The 17,072-nt window shown below is 35.3% G+C and overlaps 2 protein-coding genes across 2 annotated transcripts; one reads left to right on the forward strand and one right to left on the reverse strand.

Moving 5' to 3' along the window:
* Positions 1-5,152: 5,152 nt before the first annotated feature.
* On the reverse strand, positions 5,153-9,110 carry LOC116291571 (CUB domain-containing protein 2). The gene has a single exon (XM_031698744.2). The coding sequence runs from the start codon at positions 8,830-8,832 to the stop codon at positions 6,976-6,978; it is 1,857 nt and encodes a 618-aa protein (XP_031554604.2). The 5' UTR covers positions 8,833-9,110; the 3' UTR covers positions 5,153-6,975.
* A 772-nt stretch (positions 9,111-9,882) lies between these two features.
* LOC116291575 (uncharacterized) lies at positions 9,883-16,783 on the forward strand. Its single transcript, XM_031698747.2, has 6 exons — positions 9,883-10,125; positions 10,730-10,989; positions 11,808-11,945; positions 12,524-12,868; positions 13,250-13,561; positions 14,310-16,783. Exons 1-6 carry the CDS (start codon positions 9,915-9,917, stop codon positions 14,610-14,612), a joined length of 1,569 nt encoding a protein of 522 aa, XP_031554607.1. The 5' UTR covers positions 9,883-9,914; the 3' UTR covers positions 14,613-16,783.
* The last annotated feature ends 289 nt before the right edge of the window (positions 16,784-17,072 follow it).

Here is a 17,072-nt window from a genome sequence, read left to right on the forward strand (position 1 = left end):
CTTCCAAGACGCTGTGCGGCAGAAACATTTGCTGTGCGGCAGAAACAATTCATGCTTCCAAAACGCATGGAAACAATGTTTCCCAATGTTTCCTCGTTTAACCACGAAAGTTAACATTCTAAAAGTCCGTTACTTAGCAACGCTAGCTCTATCTTGAAAGTGCGCATACGCTAACCGATATTGAATAAACATGTTTCCCGATGTTCCCTGACAGTTTTGCCACCTTTGGAAACATTTAAGAAAACATGTTTTCTCGTTTAGCCTACGACTACAACTACTGCCACTACTACCAGTACTACCACTATGACTAATACAACAACTACTACAACCACAACAAAAACACCACCACATTCAAAACTCGTATGCCCAGAATTTTTTTTTACCAATGTTACAACAGAGGTTACGAGTTCAATCATTTTTTGGCTATTTCCAGTTTTTAAAGTACTATCTTCTGTAATAATCATATACATTAAAGGAATCGTAACCTACGACAAAAGAACTTTTTCCCTAATTATTTAATCAACTGAGCAAAGCTTAGTTAGTGTGGTAGGGTGTACCCCATATGTCCGTGTCTAATTGCAAATATTTTGTACGAAATAGTAAATATTACTGGAACAAAACATTATGAACAAAAGCAAATACCTCTACGTGTCTTTGCTTGGTTCATACCCGAGTGAATTTGACAACTAAAGCTAAATACTTTTACAGTAGTAAGCGCTACATAACTGAGTGTTTCACGTTACAATGGCGTGCACTCTACCCTTTGGAATGTCGATGTTTTCTGAAAAGGATTTTGCAAAATGTTACGGTAAAATAAATAAATTTGCATTTCTGGCTGAGAAAACACTAAAAAAACTTTGAAATTCTGATAACTCAGTTCTACTAGTAACTTCTTTTGACTTCTAAATATTCTGTTATTTCTTGCCGGCAGTTTATAAGAAAATATCCAAGAGACGAATATAAGCTTACTGAATTCAGTCAGTCCAAGTGTACTACAATTCAATCAATCCTTAACAACACAACAACGCAAATAGTCTAGTGCATTTTGCTGCATCTGACTCATAGGCAAGATAACTTTTAAAATAGCATTAATATTGCTCAAAACAAAAGTAAAATAAGCCGATTTTATTTTGTTTTGAACATAGCTAGAGAATGCGTTCGGCTGTAGTTCTTTAACTTTACGGTAAAAACCAAAGAAAATAGACTTGAAAATACTCATTGTTCTTGAAAATTTTATAATCTAGAGCCGCTGAAGGATATTACTTACCAGCATTTTTTCTTTCTGTCAAGTATTTTTCCTTTAAAATATCTTTAAAGTCCTTTCTTGTTTGATCACATGTCGGCCATGTTTGCCTGTGTAGCAAGGTGTCCCAAAACTTGAGAGCCCGCGCTCTTAGCGGTGAGCGGAAAGTGTTTTTTTTATTAATTGTTACTCTCTTGTATGACTGTTTTCTTTTCTGTCAGGGTTACTGTTTGTAATTAGGAATAAAACAAACGAATTAAGATTATTTTTCATAAGAAAAATAAATAAATTCTTAATTTATTTGTTTGTTTTATTGTTATTTACAAAAAAATACCTATAAAAATCTAAATAATTATACATATAAGGGATTTTGAATTTCATTGGTCATCATAAACCACACCCTTCACTTCATTGGTCGTCATAAATCATACCCTTGTACTTCATTGGCCGTTATAAACCAAACCCTAGCACTTCATTGGTCGTCATAAAAGGCACACCTTTCTACTTCATTGGTCGTCATAAATCAAAGGCGTTTTTGTTGTTTTATTGTTATTTACAAAAAAATACCTATAAAAATCTAAATAATTATACATATAAGGGATTTTGAATTTCATTGGTCATCATAAACCACACCCTTCACTTCATTGGTCGTCATAAATCACGCCCTTGTACTTCATTGGCCGTTATAAACCAAACCCTAGCACTTCATTGGTCGTCATAAAAGGCACACCTTTGTACTTCTTTGGTCGTCATAAATCACACCCTTGTACTTCATTGGCCGTTATAAACCAAACCACTTCATTGGTCGTCATAAAAAGCATGGTCGTCATAAATCACACCCTCGTACTTCATTGGCCGTTATAAACCAAAACCTAGCACTTAATTGGTCGTCATAAAAGGTACACCTTTGTACTTCATTGGTCGTCATAAAAGGCACACCCTTGCACTTCATTGGTGGTCAGAAACCACTAGCTTTAATTTATTAATTTTTGGATAAATCACATACATGTTGACGTCATAAATATTATCTTTAAGCTGATTGGCTTTTCCAGTACGTCACTCGACTTTGTATGAACTTATGAGAGGACGTAATAAATTGACGTACTTTTTTCTTTGCTCCTAATTGCGTTTATATTCATTGATGCTTTGAGGATCAAATGCATAGTTAATGAGAAGTATCAAAACAATCATGGTAAAAAAGGAGACCAATAAAAGCTGTTTATTTTTGTTAGTTATGCTCTTCAGTCAAGCTATATAAGATAGGCCCTCAATTCTTAAAAGCACTTTAAATTATCGATACGACTTACCGACTTCAAAGGTCAAAATGAAAAGATTCAGACGCTGTCGTAACATTCAAAATGGAAACACCAAAGCCGAAAAAACCTCTTCGCCTACTGAAAATCCTGACAAACCTAAAGAAGGTTTGTCAAACTTTCAAAATCCTCACAGATTCCAGGGCCCAAAAGCAGTGAAAGTATTCTCTGAATGTACTCCAGGACTTGGCAGACGAATTCCAGAGCTTTACAGTGGAAAAGACGCACTTGTCGAAGTAAAATACGCTAGTGACTATGTGCGACGAGTCGAGTGGCTGTATTCCACAGCGAATGATGTAAAAAAACAAAAAGAAAAGAGTTTTCAATCAAGCAAATAATACAAGACAGTATCAAGAAGAAAAGTTAAAAAAAGCTTGAAGTTAAAAAAGGATGCCCGGTATTAATTTTTGAAGAAAAAAAACTTTTTGCAGGGAAAATCAAAAAATTGTAATATTTTAAAAAACGCAGCTTTAGTTGTAACTTTCGTTTTTGCTAGCTGACTGGATCAAGTTACTGAACGACACCAAAGCTAAAAATACTACGTATATTTTTTTAATCTAAGCGAAAATTTGTTTGTCTAAAACGAGATTAGGGGAAAATATCGCTTTATTCGTAAGATTTATAGAATATATATCTGAGATATATATGTATATATATATGACATACCTCGATATTTTTTATTATTATGAATTGAAGATATGCTATATTGATAAATGAAATAAAAAATTCACATAAAAAAGCAATTTACAAGTCAATAAAAAACTTTTCAAGGCGGCAGAAAACTGCAAAATTTAACATGTAATGTGGTCGATTTTATTTGGCCAATGCATCTAAAACAAAGAATATAAAGTAGCAATATTGTACAACACCTGGAAAAAGACAAAAGAACATTACAATCTGGGCATTTTCTAGCGAAGTCATTGAACCCTGTTCATTTTATTCAAAAGTTGTTTTTTGCCAATTTGAGCAAAACAAGAAAACAAGAAGAGTCTAAACTTCGTTAAATTAAATTAAACGTCTCAATTTGAGGTCTAGAACGTCGAAAATTAAAATTAAAGTTAAATTCCTTTCAAACAATTTATCATTTCTGCCGACTACATTTAGGGTACTTAATTAAAAAATCGATTTAAAAAAATGGACTAACGATGCTACTCTGACAAGCTGATATGTCTGTATTTCAAACATTTTATAAGCTAGTGTTTATCCTACAACATATACGGCATTTGGTGGCTACTATATTTGCTTTTCTAAGTTCTCAAAGTAAAAATATGAAAATTTTGGCAATATTCTTTGTGTCATTGCTGTTTTGTCCCACTCCCACGACTATGACTCTTAGCCTTAAGAAAAAGGATTGTTTTAATGTGACGTCATAATGAAATGGGCAATTTAAGTTGAGACGTAGTTCCTGGTCCAATCGCCCAAAAGATCGCTAAAATCTTGCCACAACTTATTCCCAGGATTTATTCTCCACCTTCAACAATCAGATACTAGTGAACAGAAAATCCTGCTATGAAGAAAAAAAAAGTCTGTCGAAGCAGTTTTTAATCTGGACCCGTTTTTCGTCCGAATTACATCACACTTATAACAGCTCTATTAACAAGTGATTGTTGCTAGGCAGCAGATGACGTAGTACGCCAGTCGGGAATCCCACAGGAAGCCCACCTTATTTAATTGATGAAAACTTTAAATTTTAAATGAATATATTAATTGGTTTACAAATAAATATGTAAATTATTGAAATTAGTCTGCTTAAAAGCATAAACGAGTTTAGAGCATGCCAAAAGTTATTTTCACTGCCTGGGGTATATACAGCTATTGCAAAAAAAATTGTTACATACCAAGCCAGAAATGCACTATCAACAAAGTGAATGCAGTCGGCTAAAGGTGACAACATTATGAGTTTTTCCAACATGCTCATAAATATAATACATTTCAAGCTTAGTACGCAACATGGAATTGAACATGAAACAAAACCTTTTTTTGAAATAGCTGTATATGTAATTTCATACCCTTAAAATCTTTATAGCCATTGTTATTGGATAAAAATGAATGAGAATGGATGCCAAAACCTTCAAAATAAAGTAAATGAATGAATAATAATGGAAAAGTAGAAGTATGAAAATAATAAAGTATGAGTTTTCCAATAACAATAACACTTTATCAATAAACTAGTAAAACTTATAGCTGTAAGTTATAGAGTGCAAACAATATAACCGTGAAACTTTGGTAATACTAAATAGCACAATTTCATGCAAATTCCATTGTATTCTATTGTTTAATTAGCACCATTTTGTATTATTTAGTAAATAGTGTTTCACGGATTAATTGTTTGCACTCTAAGATGAATAAGATATTGGATAAAAATTTTAAAAAATCAATCTCAAAAATTGAAAAAGGAAGTAAAATAAAGAGTGCAAAAAAAAAAAAAATCTATGAAATAGCACAAAAACTAAATAGCAGTAAACACTAACCGTCTTGTATTTCTTTTGTTTTTAACTGTTTCATTGGTGCTATTTACTAATTAGTTAGTACTATTTCATGGAGATATGGTTTGCACTCAAAAGGGAACGACAAATATCCATGAGTCTTCCAAAAGTAAATGAATAAAACCTTTAATTTATTTTATCAATTTATTATTAAATTCAAAACCAGTTTAAAAACAATTTTAGTCATACAGCACAAGTTAGAAATTATCATCAAGTCACTAACAAAAACATTTTGAACTTAAGATTTTTTTGTACAAATAAACTTACACATGCAATTACATGTTACTATGCTATTCTTGGTTTTCACGTGATGTCATCAAAAAAATAAAATCCAAAGTATTCACCCCACAAAACTGTTTGTCAATATTTTGTTCATAGCATTATAAGACAAGTCTTACCAAAATAATTTTGTATTATCAATGTTTGGTTATAGACTTATTGCGAGTCCAATTCTGTCACGCATTTCTGTCACACAATTCTGTCACGCATTTTCAAAGCATTAGAAATAGGGAAATTGGATGGAAATAATACGTCTTTAACTTAGTAGATGATTGGTAACTTTATTTTGATGATTTTTGTTTTTTGAAAATTTGAAATGTTTGCAATGTAAACATAATTTTTAGCCTTTGTGATTTGGCCGCCATATTAGTGTCCCTCAATGAGACACAAAAATGGCGGACCCATACATTTCAACTAAATTATGGGCATAATCAATCACTTATATCTTTGTATCTAAAACTTCGTTTAGCTAGAATTTTGGCTGAGATAAATAGTTCTGGCTACTCTTTCAGCCTGTAGAAGTTTTGTTTTATGTAAATCCTGGCAAAATGTTTGATGACGTAGGTAAAAACCAAGAATTTTCCCATGATATTATCAAGATTTTATTATAGATATCCATCATATAGGAAGTTAGGTGATATCTATTCAAAGCTAAGACCACAATGCACCATATCTACTATCTCAGAAAATGTTTATGATAACCTAAAATCTGACAACAATAAACTATTTTAAGAAGTTAAATGCTAGCCAGCATAAACTAACAATGTGTAGTTCCAAAAATTATCCATACCCCCCTCAAGGAGGAATTTTTTTAAGACACCCCCCTACCCCCCAGAAATTCCAATTTTCTTCCATACAAACTCTGTAATTTTTGTTCTTTCTCTGACCCCCCTACTCTTCGGAAATTCCAAATTCCTCTGTGGGGTGGGTATGGATGATTTCTGGAACCACACAATAACCTGAAATATTATCTAACTTTATAAAATAACTGTTATGAATGTTGCATTCTGATTGGTTGTGAGCATGTGCTTTATGAGAGCACATTGAACGTACTTTCCGTTGCATCATTCCTATCTAAAATAACGGTTATTGCAATTTGCATTTTATGAAAGAAATAAAAAACTTGCTTGCTGTGCTGTGTGCAGTCATAAAGCACGCAGGCGTTGGCAGAACACTCAAGAAGTGTCCAGAAGCACTTCCCTATGCGTTGTGCTTCTCCTAACACTTCTCTTGTGTTCTGCCAACGCCTGTGTGCTTTATAACTGCACACAGCACTTGCGCCCATTTTTTATTTCTTCATTATGATCAAAGGGAATACAAAGCATTACTTAAATTATATATATTACATATAAACCCTGCTTAATAATGATGATATGGTTATAGCACTTCTCATTCACGTTTGAAATCGGAAAATTTTCTTTTGAAACAAAATAGGGTTTAGTTGGAAATTGCCAAAGTGTTTCAATAATACATCATCAGATAACACGTCCTTTTCAATTATTCAAGGCCACATGCCTATGATATGTCATGTAATTGCCTTGATTGATGTCCACCAAAACCTACAGTATGTTGTTGAGATGGCAAATTGCAAGATTTCAAACATGTTATTGAGAAGCACTGTACATATAAGGGTATAAAAATAACATAAGATGTTCTAAACAATTAAAGGTGATGTATCATTTGAAGGTGGTGATTCTCCCAGGCTTGTGGAATCTATATTGCTAGTGATCTCTTCCTGGTTTGTAATTTCTTGCCCAAGAGAAATTTGCTCTACAGAGACAGTCTGTTCTGCATCTGAAGTCTCTGTCTGATTAGATGAAACATCTTCACTTACCTCGGTAGAAGGAAATGGAGTTATCGAGTTGGCGTAAGGGGGAGGACTGTCATTTGTATCGCAACAATCAGAGATTGCAACTGCAAAGTCATATGAAGGTGGAGGGGAAGATGGTTCCTGCAAGTCAGCTTCATGGCAATGATTGCGGCGGGCATGACGGCGTCTCTGCCTCCTACTTGCCCGAGATCTTGTTTTTCTCCTAAATCTATCAATGATAAAAACTACCAAAGCAATAGCAACTGCTGAGCCAGTAATAGAGACCAGTATGATGATGTAGTTTCTTACTTTACTGGTGGTAATGGACTTGCTCTGGTCTTTGACACAGTTAACTTCATCTGATCTATCACCACAGTCATCGGTGCCATCGCATTTCCATTGGCACTGAATATAGTTCCCGTTATTACACCTAAATAACAACTCATTGGATGTTTCAGTACACTTATCATACATGTTTTTGGGATCTACTGACATGTAGGTTGCAGAAAAACCGTCTCCAGCTGATAAGATACTACGATGTAGCTTTACCACCATGCTGTTTCCTGTCGAACGCATTGAAACAGGCACTTTATCTTCCTTCCCACAAAACTTCCCAAGACTACGTGATGCTATATCTGGCCCATTGACGATCTCTACATAGTCGTTGGCACATTTATTGCCAAGATTCGATGTTCTGATGTCAAATGCACCAAACACAATGGAAATAATCTTTCCCTTATCAACCTCAATGGTCCAAATACATTCTTCAGTGTCTTTAAGATTAGGAAGATTAGGATATCCAGGTGAAGTGAAGCTTGCCATTCCTCCCCTTAGAAGTCCTCCACAGTGGGGCTCAGTTTCATAAAATGCGTGGAACCCTGATGACAACGTAGGTTTAAATGACTGAAATTCAACCAGCATTTCATTCCCAGTAGAGCGGATTTCTTTAGGCGGCACTCTCTTGGCACAGAAGTGGCCAATGAGTTGTGAAGTGGCATTAATCCCATCAACAGCTCTGATGTAATCCAGATTACACTTTGAGGACGGATCCAGAGTAAAGTCCAGGAAATAAAACTTGATGACCTTATCCGTGGGTACAAGAATTCTCCATGTGCATTTCTTCAAGGCAGGGTAAGGCCCTGGATAACCAGGACTGCTGATTTCTCCCTTCAAACCAGTCAAAAATTCCCCACATGGCTCTCTCTTATACATAGCATGAAAAAGCCCCACTTTACTAGTAAAGGGATCTGACTTGAAATTAACAGTCAAAGTATTAGAACTAGACTTTATAGTACCTCTGGGATACTTTTCGCGACTATTACAAAATTTCCCCAAGCTCCTTGTTCCATCGATAATTTCAACAAAATCTCTGTCACACACTGATGGTGAGCTCCCTTGCTCGACCTCGAAAATTATAAAAGTCAATAGTATCTTGTCGTACTCTGGGACCTGGATTTTCCAGCTACAAGTCATTGAATCTGGGTATCTGTTTGAGTAATTTGGGCTGTTGATGACCCCTGGAGATTTGGTCAGACGATAATCACAGCTTGTTGAGTCGCTTAAGACGATTTCCAAGGTGAAGCCAACGAAAATCACAAAAATAAAACAAACAGTCTTTCTAAGAAATTGATTTCTTCTCGTAAAATGCGTTAAAATAGTCTGAAACGATGACAAAACATCCAAAGACAAGTCAAGTAACATTTCAATGATCCAAACAGTTTCCCAGGATGAATATTTCAAGGCTTTTTGGAGCTTGATTCATTGAAGTGAAATGTTCCTAAAACATGGCGGAGATTCGTCTCTTTGAAGTCGAAGAAATCTTTCCAGTTTTCAGCTTTGGAAGTAGAAATAACTTGTGTGATCTCTTAAATGGCTCTCTGACTGTTATTTTCCTCTCCTGGGTGTAGTATTAGCCGAATTAAGGCGTAATATTCCACGAATATAAACCAGCCAAAGAGAAAACAAAACCCTAGTGTTGTAATATCAGCATAAATTATATATGGAAATTATGTTAATCATTCACAATGACGTAATTTTAACAAAACTCAAACGTTTCGCTTGGGTTACCTTTGGTGCCAAAGAAAAATATAATTTATATATATATATACTAAGAATTGGATATACTCTATGCTGTAAAGTTTAAATAATGTGTTTTAAAGCAAATTATGCATGAAGATTATTATAATCCGACACACAGTGACGTATAGAAAAAATTATAACTAAAAACATCTGCACCAATGAAATGACGATGAGATGGAAGTGAAAAGAAAAGAAAAGAATATTTATATTTATAAAGGAGTCAAAATAAAACATAGATGATGTAAAATATAGAGAGGTTTTGGTTGTATTTGTCTATTTTGTTTGTTTGTCTTTTATCGTTCGATTTTTTTATAATGCCTTGAAATCCAAGACCGTATCGTCGAAGTATTTCATCTTCCTTTGTTGTTGTTGTTGTTGTTGTTGTTGTTGTTGTTGTTTTCTCAGTTTCATTTTACGAAAACAGATACTTGGGCTTCCTGTGGCGTTCATAGTTTAGCCTTAGGAGGGGTGGGGGTGGGAAGGAATGACCTCAAGGGGAATTGACAAAATTCAATGCCCCCACTGTACTGTAAGACGGAAAATACAATAACCATATGTGCTAAGAGTGAAAATTTGACTTTCATCATTTGTCCAGGGGTGGGGAAATTGAATTTAAATTCCCCTATGGTCACCCCTTCATCACTATACTCCCCACCCTCCCCCCTTCCTCCCATACCGGAGATTTTAACCATCAAGGTCAAAAGATGGCGGATCAGGTTATCTCTAATCAAGATCACGAAACAAAAAGACCTTTAGATGTCAACAAATGCAGCAAAGGATGGAGAAATCAAAGAGAATACTCCTATTGGATACCTGATGTAGACATCGAGGGAGAAATCCCAAAGGATTTGTATGGAACTCTCTTCAGAAATGGTCCTGGGTTGAATGAAGTTTATGGTACAAAACTAAAACATCGTAAGTTAAGCTTATTTATTTCCATAATCGCTAATTTCACTCGCAATTACGTCAGAGTCGGCTTAAAGGTATCAAAGATACACTTCGAAGAAAATCGAAAATTCATGGTCATTCAATATGACTTTCTTAATAACCCCGAAACCGCCCGTAAAAAACGCACGTCATACGTTATTTAAGTCACTCGAAAAATTCCTGACCTTCAACAATTTTGAGCAAGGTACTAGCTTGAACTAAGCAGAAAAACTTCTCGAATCAAAATATTTGGAGAAATGTCACAAATTATAACAAAAAATCCTTTATATGTTTTCGGAAAAGCGAAAATCACTATTATTGACGTCATTCGGTCATTCGGTCAGTCATTCATTTATTAATTTATTAATTCATTTAATTTATTCGTTCATTCATTCAATTCATTCATTCATTCAATTTAATTATTTAATCATTCATTTTCTTATTCCATTTTGTATTGCCTCATGAGAATAATAAGACAATTAGTGCTAATTTTAAAAATGAACAAAAGAAATAGGTGTGCAAGAAATTATGGTACTAGTAGTTAATGACGCCAAAATAAGTCCTTTTGTGACTGGCTCTTTTTTTATCATAGCAATTGACGGAGATGGCATGGTCTGTGCAGTAACTTTCCAAAATGGCCGCGTACATTTCAAGTCCAAATTTGTCTTAACCAAGCACAGACAGGAAGAGACTGACAAGCATAGTTTTCTTTATCCTGGGCAAATGGGTACCATGGCAACAGGTGCAGTTAGCGGAACAGTGGCATTACTGCGGAGCCTTATGAAGGGAGCATTACCAACAATACAATTTAGGAATCCTTCAAATACTAACTCCTTTTACTGGGGTGGAAAGGTAAGTATTTCTTCCTTCCTTCCTTACATTTAATTATTTTAAAGTTATCTATAGATCTAATACAGGGTTCGTACGGGTTTTGGAAAGTCTTGGAAAGTTTTGAAAAATTTCTTTTTTGACCACTTGGCTATGAAAAAGTTATAATTTTTTTCTGTTGGTTGCCCAGGTCCTACCTTGTAAAGAACTCTTTTCGTTGTATTAATTAAAAATGCTGATGTTTATTTTTTCCTGCTGCAAATCAATGCCCGCTGGCACTTTTGGTCAGAAGAGTGTCATATTTTATATTGGTAATTGTATGTTGAATGTTTTTTCATCCATGAATTTCACTTCATTTTTTTGCTTATGTGGTTTTGGAAATTTTAGTTGATAGACTTTGAGAAACTTTTGGAAAACTTTTGGAAATTTTCACTGAGGAATGTGTACAAACCCTGCTAATGATAATTAGCAGTTATCAGAGATACACTATATTGCCTTCCAACAATTGTTTCAAGTCAAGGCATTTGGTCTAATACCCCCAGAAATTCCTTCCAATTTTCTTCTATACAAACTCTGTAATTTTGTTCTTTCTGTGACCCCCCTACCCCTTGGACATTCCAAATTGCTCTGTGGGGAGGGGAGGGGGGATATGGATAATTTCTAGAATTACACATTAGCTGATTAGTCAGTATATTCTCTCATTAATATTAGCCATGCTAACTTGAAATCTCATAATTTGGAAGATAGTGTTAAGAAAAAAATATTTTTTCGAGGCTGATTTATTTACTGTCTCTGCCAAAATCTGAAAGTTATATTTTAGTTTTTGTTTTTATTTTTTACAGCTTTTAACATGTTACGAGACAAGTATGCCATATTGTTTAGACCCATATACATTAGAGACTTTAGGACCAGATGACTTATGTGGTGCCTTGAAATTAAAAGCTCTTGCGGCTCATTTTAGGATTGATGCAGAAAACCAGGTAAAAGCTTGATAAATAACAATTTATCAAATTATATGAAGCAACTTATTGAAAAAATTCTGAGTCCTGGACGGGATTTGAACCCATGTCCTGGCGATTCTGGTGCCATACTCTAACCACTGAGCTACCAATTCTCATATGAAACTTCAAGGACACATTAGGGGGTTTATTGGCCATATATATCTTTCCTATCGGGCTGATAAACCAACCTAATGTACATCCTAGGGGACGGGTAATTGAAAAGCAAAAATGTCTTTCTGCTGGCCACTTTTGGCCATTCAGAAAAATGTAGCATTTTCGATTGGCCACTTTTGGCCCCTCTACAGTAGTAAATTAGGGTTAATCAATTGTTGAACAATCTAGGTTTGAAGAATGATAAAATTTCAGCCATGTAAATGTAGAGGAATGAATACAAGTAAAATGTAAAAAACAAGCAATTGAAATTATGAGTAAATATAACAAGTAATTGAAAAATTAATGAAAAATTTGAAAAATGAATGAGTGAATGAATGAGATGGTATATAAGAGATATCAATGTATAGTTTGTAGTAAGAACTAAGGACTATCGGTTCTTTTAGCTTCTTGTTTGCATCAGCTTGCGACCTGGGTTTCGTCATGCTAAACCATGCCTTGCGATCTACGAGTTTACCCCATCATGGCAGCTACATCAGAGACAGATACACCACATTCCAGGCTTAAATTATGCACATGATTTTCTCTTGCTTGAAGACTACTATATTTTCCACATGACCCCTTTTGTAAAGTCAACATTGCCAATGGTTTTGAAGATTCTTGCCGGATGGTCATCCCCTGGAGACCACATGAGGTATTATCCTGATCTACCTTCAAGATTTGTGATAATACCTCGTAAAACGGATAAATATGACAAAGAAGTGATTATGGTAGACACAGATCCTTGTCATGTGAGTTAAGTGTTAAGCATTTGCTCTGTTTATATTATGTGAGATGTTATCCACTATCCCATCTGTTACCCTATTTGTCCATCAATCGACCATCCATGCCATCCGTCCATCCATCTGCCCGTCCATCTATCCATCCGTCCATCCATCCATCCATCCATCCATCCCATCCATCTTCCCATTCTTCCTCTCATTCTTTCTCCAATTTATTACTATCCAATCGTCATTTATTCAAGTGCCCCTGCTATATTTAAACAACATTGATTCATGGCGTGGAAGTATAAATGGTAGTATAGGCCTGATTACACATCACAATATAAGTAATATTAAGTATTGATATAAACCGCATTCATTTTATTGAGCTGAATTCTTTTACTGATTTAGATCTTTCACTTTGGCACAGCCCAAAAGGAGGGCAACTCTATAACTTTTACTGCAGTATGCTTGGGCACCAACTTTGACATGACATTTGACCACAAGATATGGCTCAGCAATGCATCAGTTTCTCCTGGGCGAGTCTACAATTTTCATATTGACCTCACAAGTAAAAAGTGCACCAGAGTTTTAGCTGATCATGCAAGTGTTGAGTTTCCAAATACACATCCCTATCGACATGGTGTGCTTGGCACAAGGTTTAACTACCTAATGGCTAATGACAGGCCTGGTCAAAACTTGCCTTACAGAGATATCGTGAAGGTACAAGTATTGAAAATACTCTGCTAAAAATGGTACATCAGTTACAACAGTTTTTATTTCCACAAAACATATACATAGATAAATTGAATGAGTTATAAATATTGTGGGGGTGCAAGAGAATAGCCTCAGAGGTTAAACAAGCTCTTACACCCTTAAAACGAAAGTAACATTTACATGAGTGTAAGATGGAAGGAATCATAGTTAAACAACTAGAAATTTAATAAAATAAACGTTCAGGGGAAAAAATCAGAAGTTTGAAACAAGAGGCCATTAAAGGTCTTGTTACACTGTGCAATTTTCACAGCAACTTGTTGCGAGACAACTTGCTGGAGAATTGCGCATTGTATCAGGTTTTCTGGCAATTTCTTTTGTAGTTGAGCGTAGCGTTGCACGAAGTAGAACTCGGATCTAATTTTCGCAACAGTTTGCAGCAGCTGGCAACGCCATAGTGTATCACCCCTCCAGCAACTTTTTCTCAATTTCTCATTTCTCATTTCTTTCCTGAGAGCAAAAAATTGCAAATTGCTGAGATTGCGTTGCAGTGTAACACCTCACCTCGGCAACTTGTAACGCTACATTGTCATGCATTGCGAGACAAGTTGCTGAAAAAAGTTGCACAGTGTAACAGGACCTCAAAGACAATTTCTCGTGCAGGTTTTTTTCCCCACAAAATAAACTGTTTTTTACAAGACTATGACGTCATTTTTTCATACATACCATATGACGTAATATTCTGGTTTCCTTTTAGTTTGATGCCAAGCATAAAAGGCGTCAAGTATGGTATTCTTACGGCGTCATCGGAGAACCCGTCTTCGTACCTCGACTCGGATACGACTCTTCGAGAACTGGTGACGAAGACGACGGTTACGTCATCGTTCAACTCTACGTACCAAAGCGTGACGTCACAGAGTTTTGCGTCTTAGACGCCAAGGATGTTGGGAAAGGCCCTTTGGCACGTCTTAAGTTAAAGCACCATATTCCGTACGGTTTCCATGGTACCTTTACGCCGGAAGTTTTTTTGTCGTCCCCTATCACAAAGTCTAAGCTATAAAGGCCTTGCCTCATCACGTGACGGCAGCCATGACAGGACTGTAGTTTTGATTTCTTAAAATTCAACGATGATAAGACTGTATTGCTTTTAGTAGGTACGATGAAACAGTTTGCTAAGGTATGTCTTAGAGGTATCAAAATTGGTTGTGTCGAGATATCTCCAACTTCCAGCTCTCCAACTCTCCAAATCTTGGCGTGTTGTTTGATTCCTGTCTAAATAGAGTGAGCACATTATATTTATAACATCAGGCGTATTAGGATGTACTTATCTAGGAAAAGTACTGAGACCTCAGTGCATGCTTTTATTTCTAGCAGACTAGACTATGACAATAGCCTACTGTTTGGTCCGCTCCCACAATATCAGATTCAAAAGCCTCAGCGAGTCCAGAACGCTTCTGCTCGTTTTATCTTTTCAATGCCTAAATACTGTCATGTCACTCCTCTTTGGTTTACACTGGCTGCCAGTGAAAAAATGAATTGTTTTTAAGATCTTATTGTTGGTTTTTAAGGTACTCCACCAGTTGGCACCGAGTTACTTAATTGATCTTATCTCTGATGCCCTCTTCAATATACGCTCAATAGCGCAGCGCACTGATTCTAAAAATAGCTTAAAGATTCGGACAAACATTGCATTCTGTTTAACCGCTACGAGGATTATACGAACCGATTTTATTATTTTTACTTAAAGTTACAATAATAACCCATGTAAACTAAGATCAACTGCGAACGGCTGTGAAAATTATCTGCTGAAAGTAAACTTGTAAGTTTGTTTGTCCGAATTTCGCCTTTGTCTTCGTTTTTATGACGTCACGGTTGGGCTGCGCTATTGAAGAATCGTTGTCCGGTTGAGGAAACATAGAACATAGAAGCTGAGACCGAAATGGCACATGGGAAGTACGTTAATTAGATGCATGCTGTGACCGGGGACCCGTGGCATCATCCACTGTTTTTGATACTCGTTTGGCATTCTAAACCGACTGCATGGATGGCGCAAGTGAATAAATTATAATATAATTATGTCATTTCCCATGTGCCATTTCGGTCTCAGCTTTTATGTTCTATGCTTCTGAACCCGACAACGATTCTTCAATTGAGTGTATAATCTTATATATATAATCTTATAATACGAATAGAAATATGGCGACCAATTTGAATAACTATTGTTCTGCACTCACTAGCGACTGACTCATAGCTCCTCATACATGAGAAAACGCTTTTATATAATTTCGATTCGGTGTATAGGCTAGAGGCTTGAAGAAAGTATTACATTTTAGTCTCCTTTTAAATCCACAGGGAACCCAATTTTATAAAATTTAATTCTCAAATGAATCTGTAATAGTCAAAATTGCTGTTATTGATAATTATTATTCCTTGTAGGTTAATTAAAGCAATGATCATAAAACGCATAAATCGCCGGTGTTTTTAATATAAACTACTCGCTTAAAGCAGATTTTTCTTTAATGATTTGGATTGCGCTTCCTTGGTTTTGATTGGTTGACATACTTCAGTGTCTCCGTTTCTTTGTATCCTTTCATATTAAAAAGGCGACAGAGGATGTCCCTCGAAAAAAAGTGAATGAAAACGTTTAAAAGGGCCATAATGGAAACTACTGGGTTACCAGTAATGTATGACTATCCTCGTAAAATAAATTTTTTTTTTAATTTTATTATTATTATCATCATTATTATTATTATTATTATTATTATTATTATTATTATTATTATTATTATTATTATTATTATTATTATTAGAATAACAAATGAAAAATTGATTTTGCGCTCTGAGTCTGTAGTTCTCATGCCCAGCGGGAAGAACTTGAACAGAACAAGAGGACAAATCCAGAATTCATTTGCCAAGAAGACATAAGTGATCTCGAATGTTTCTTTGCTCCTAATAAGTTTCATAGTTACATTAAACCACGAGGAAAGCATTAAAAAGGGTCAGGAAGTCGACCCAAATGACTAGGTGTTTTAAATATATATATATATTCATAGCTAAAACTATTAATAACTAGGACTGCTAACTCGACCTTTTTAATTCACTCTTCCTGTTTAGTGCTCTTTAAGTAAATTTCAACATGCAGATGAGCTGTCACTCACGACATCTATCTGCGAATCAAAATGTAGCGTATTCAAATAGAAGTTGAATAAATACATTTGTGAGACAAACTAACTTCTTTCATGAGGAAAATTCTAGCACTCTTGATTCTTACATCGACCAAACAACAAAAAATTTTTAAATGTGATTGATTGTGATTAGTGCGGGGATGGGGGAGGGGGGAGGGGGGGGAGCTTTCAGGATATATTTGAAAGGTTCATTTAATTTTTCAATTAGCATTAAATTACTTTGTGATAACCAAACAATCAAGAGGTTTGAATAGAAAACAATCAATATAAGCACATTTTTTTCTTTTGAAAATATCTTTTTGTGGGTGGAGATCAAGGATGCGTAGCACTTAAAT

This window comes from Actinia tenebrosa, unplaced genomic scaffold (genome assembly GCF_029948245.1).
Source record: "Actinia tenebrosa isolate PJP-AT-01 unplaced genomic scaffold, QUT_ActTen_1.0 PGA_scaffold8__29_contigs__length_14323225, whole genome shotgun sequence".
In the NCBI taxonomy this organism is placed as follows: Eukaryota; Metazoa; Cnidaria; class Anthozoa; order Actiniaria; family Actiniidae; genus Actinia; species Actinia tenebrosa.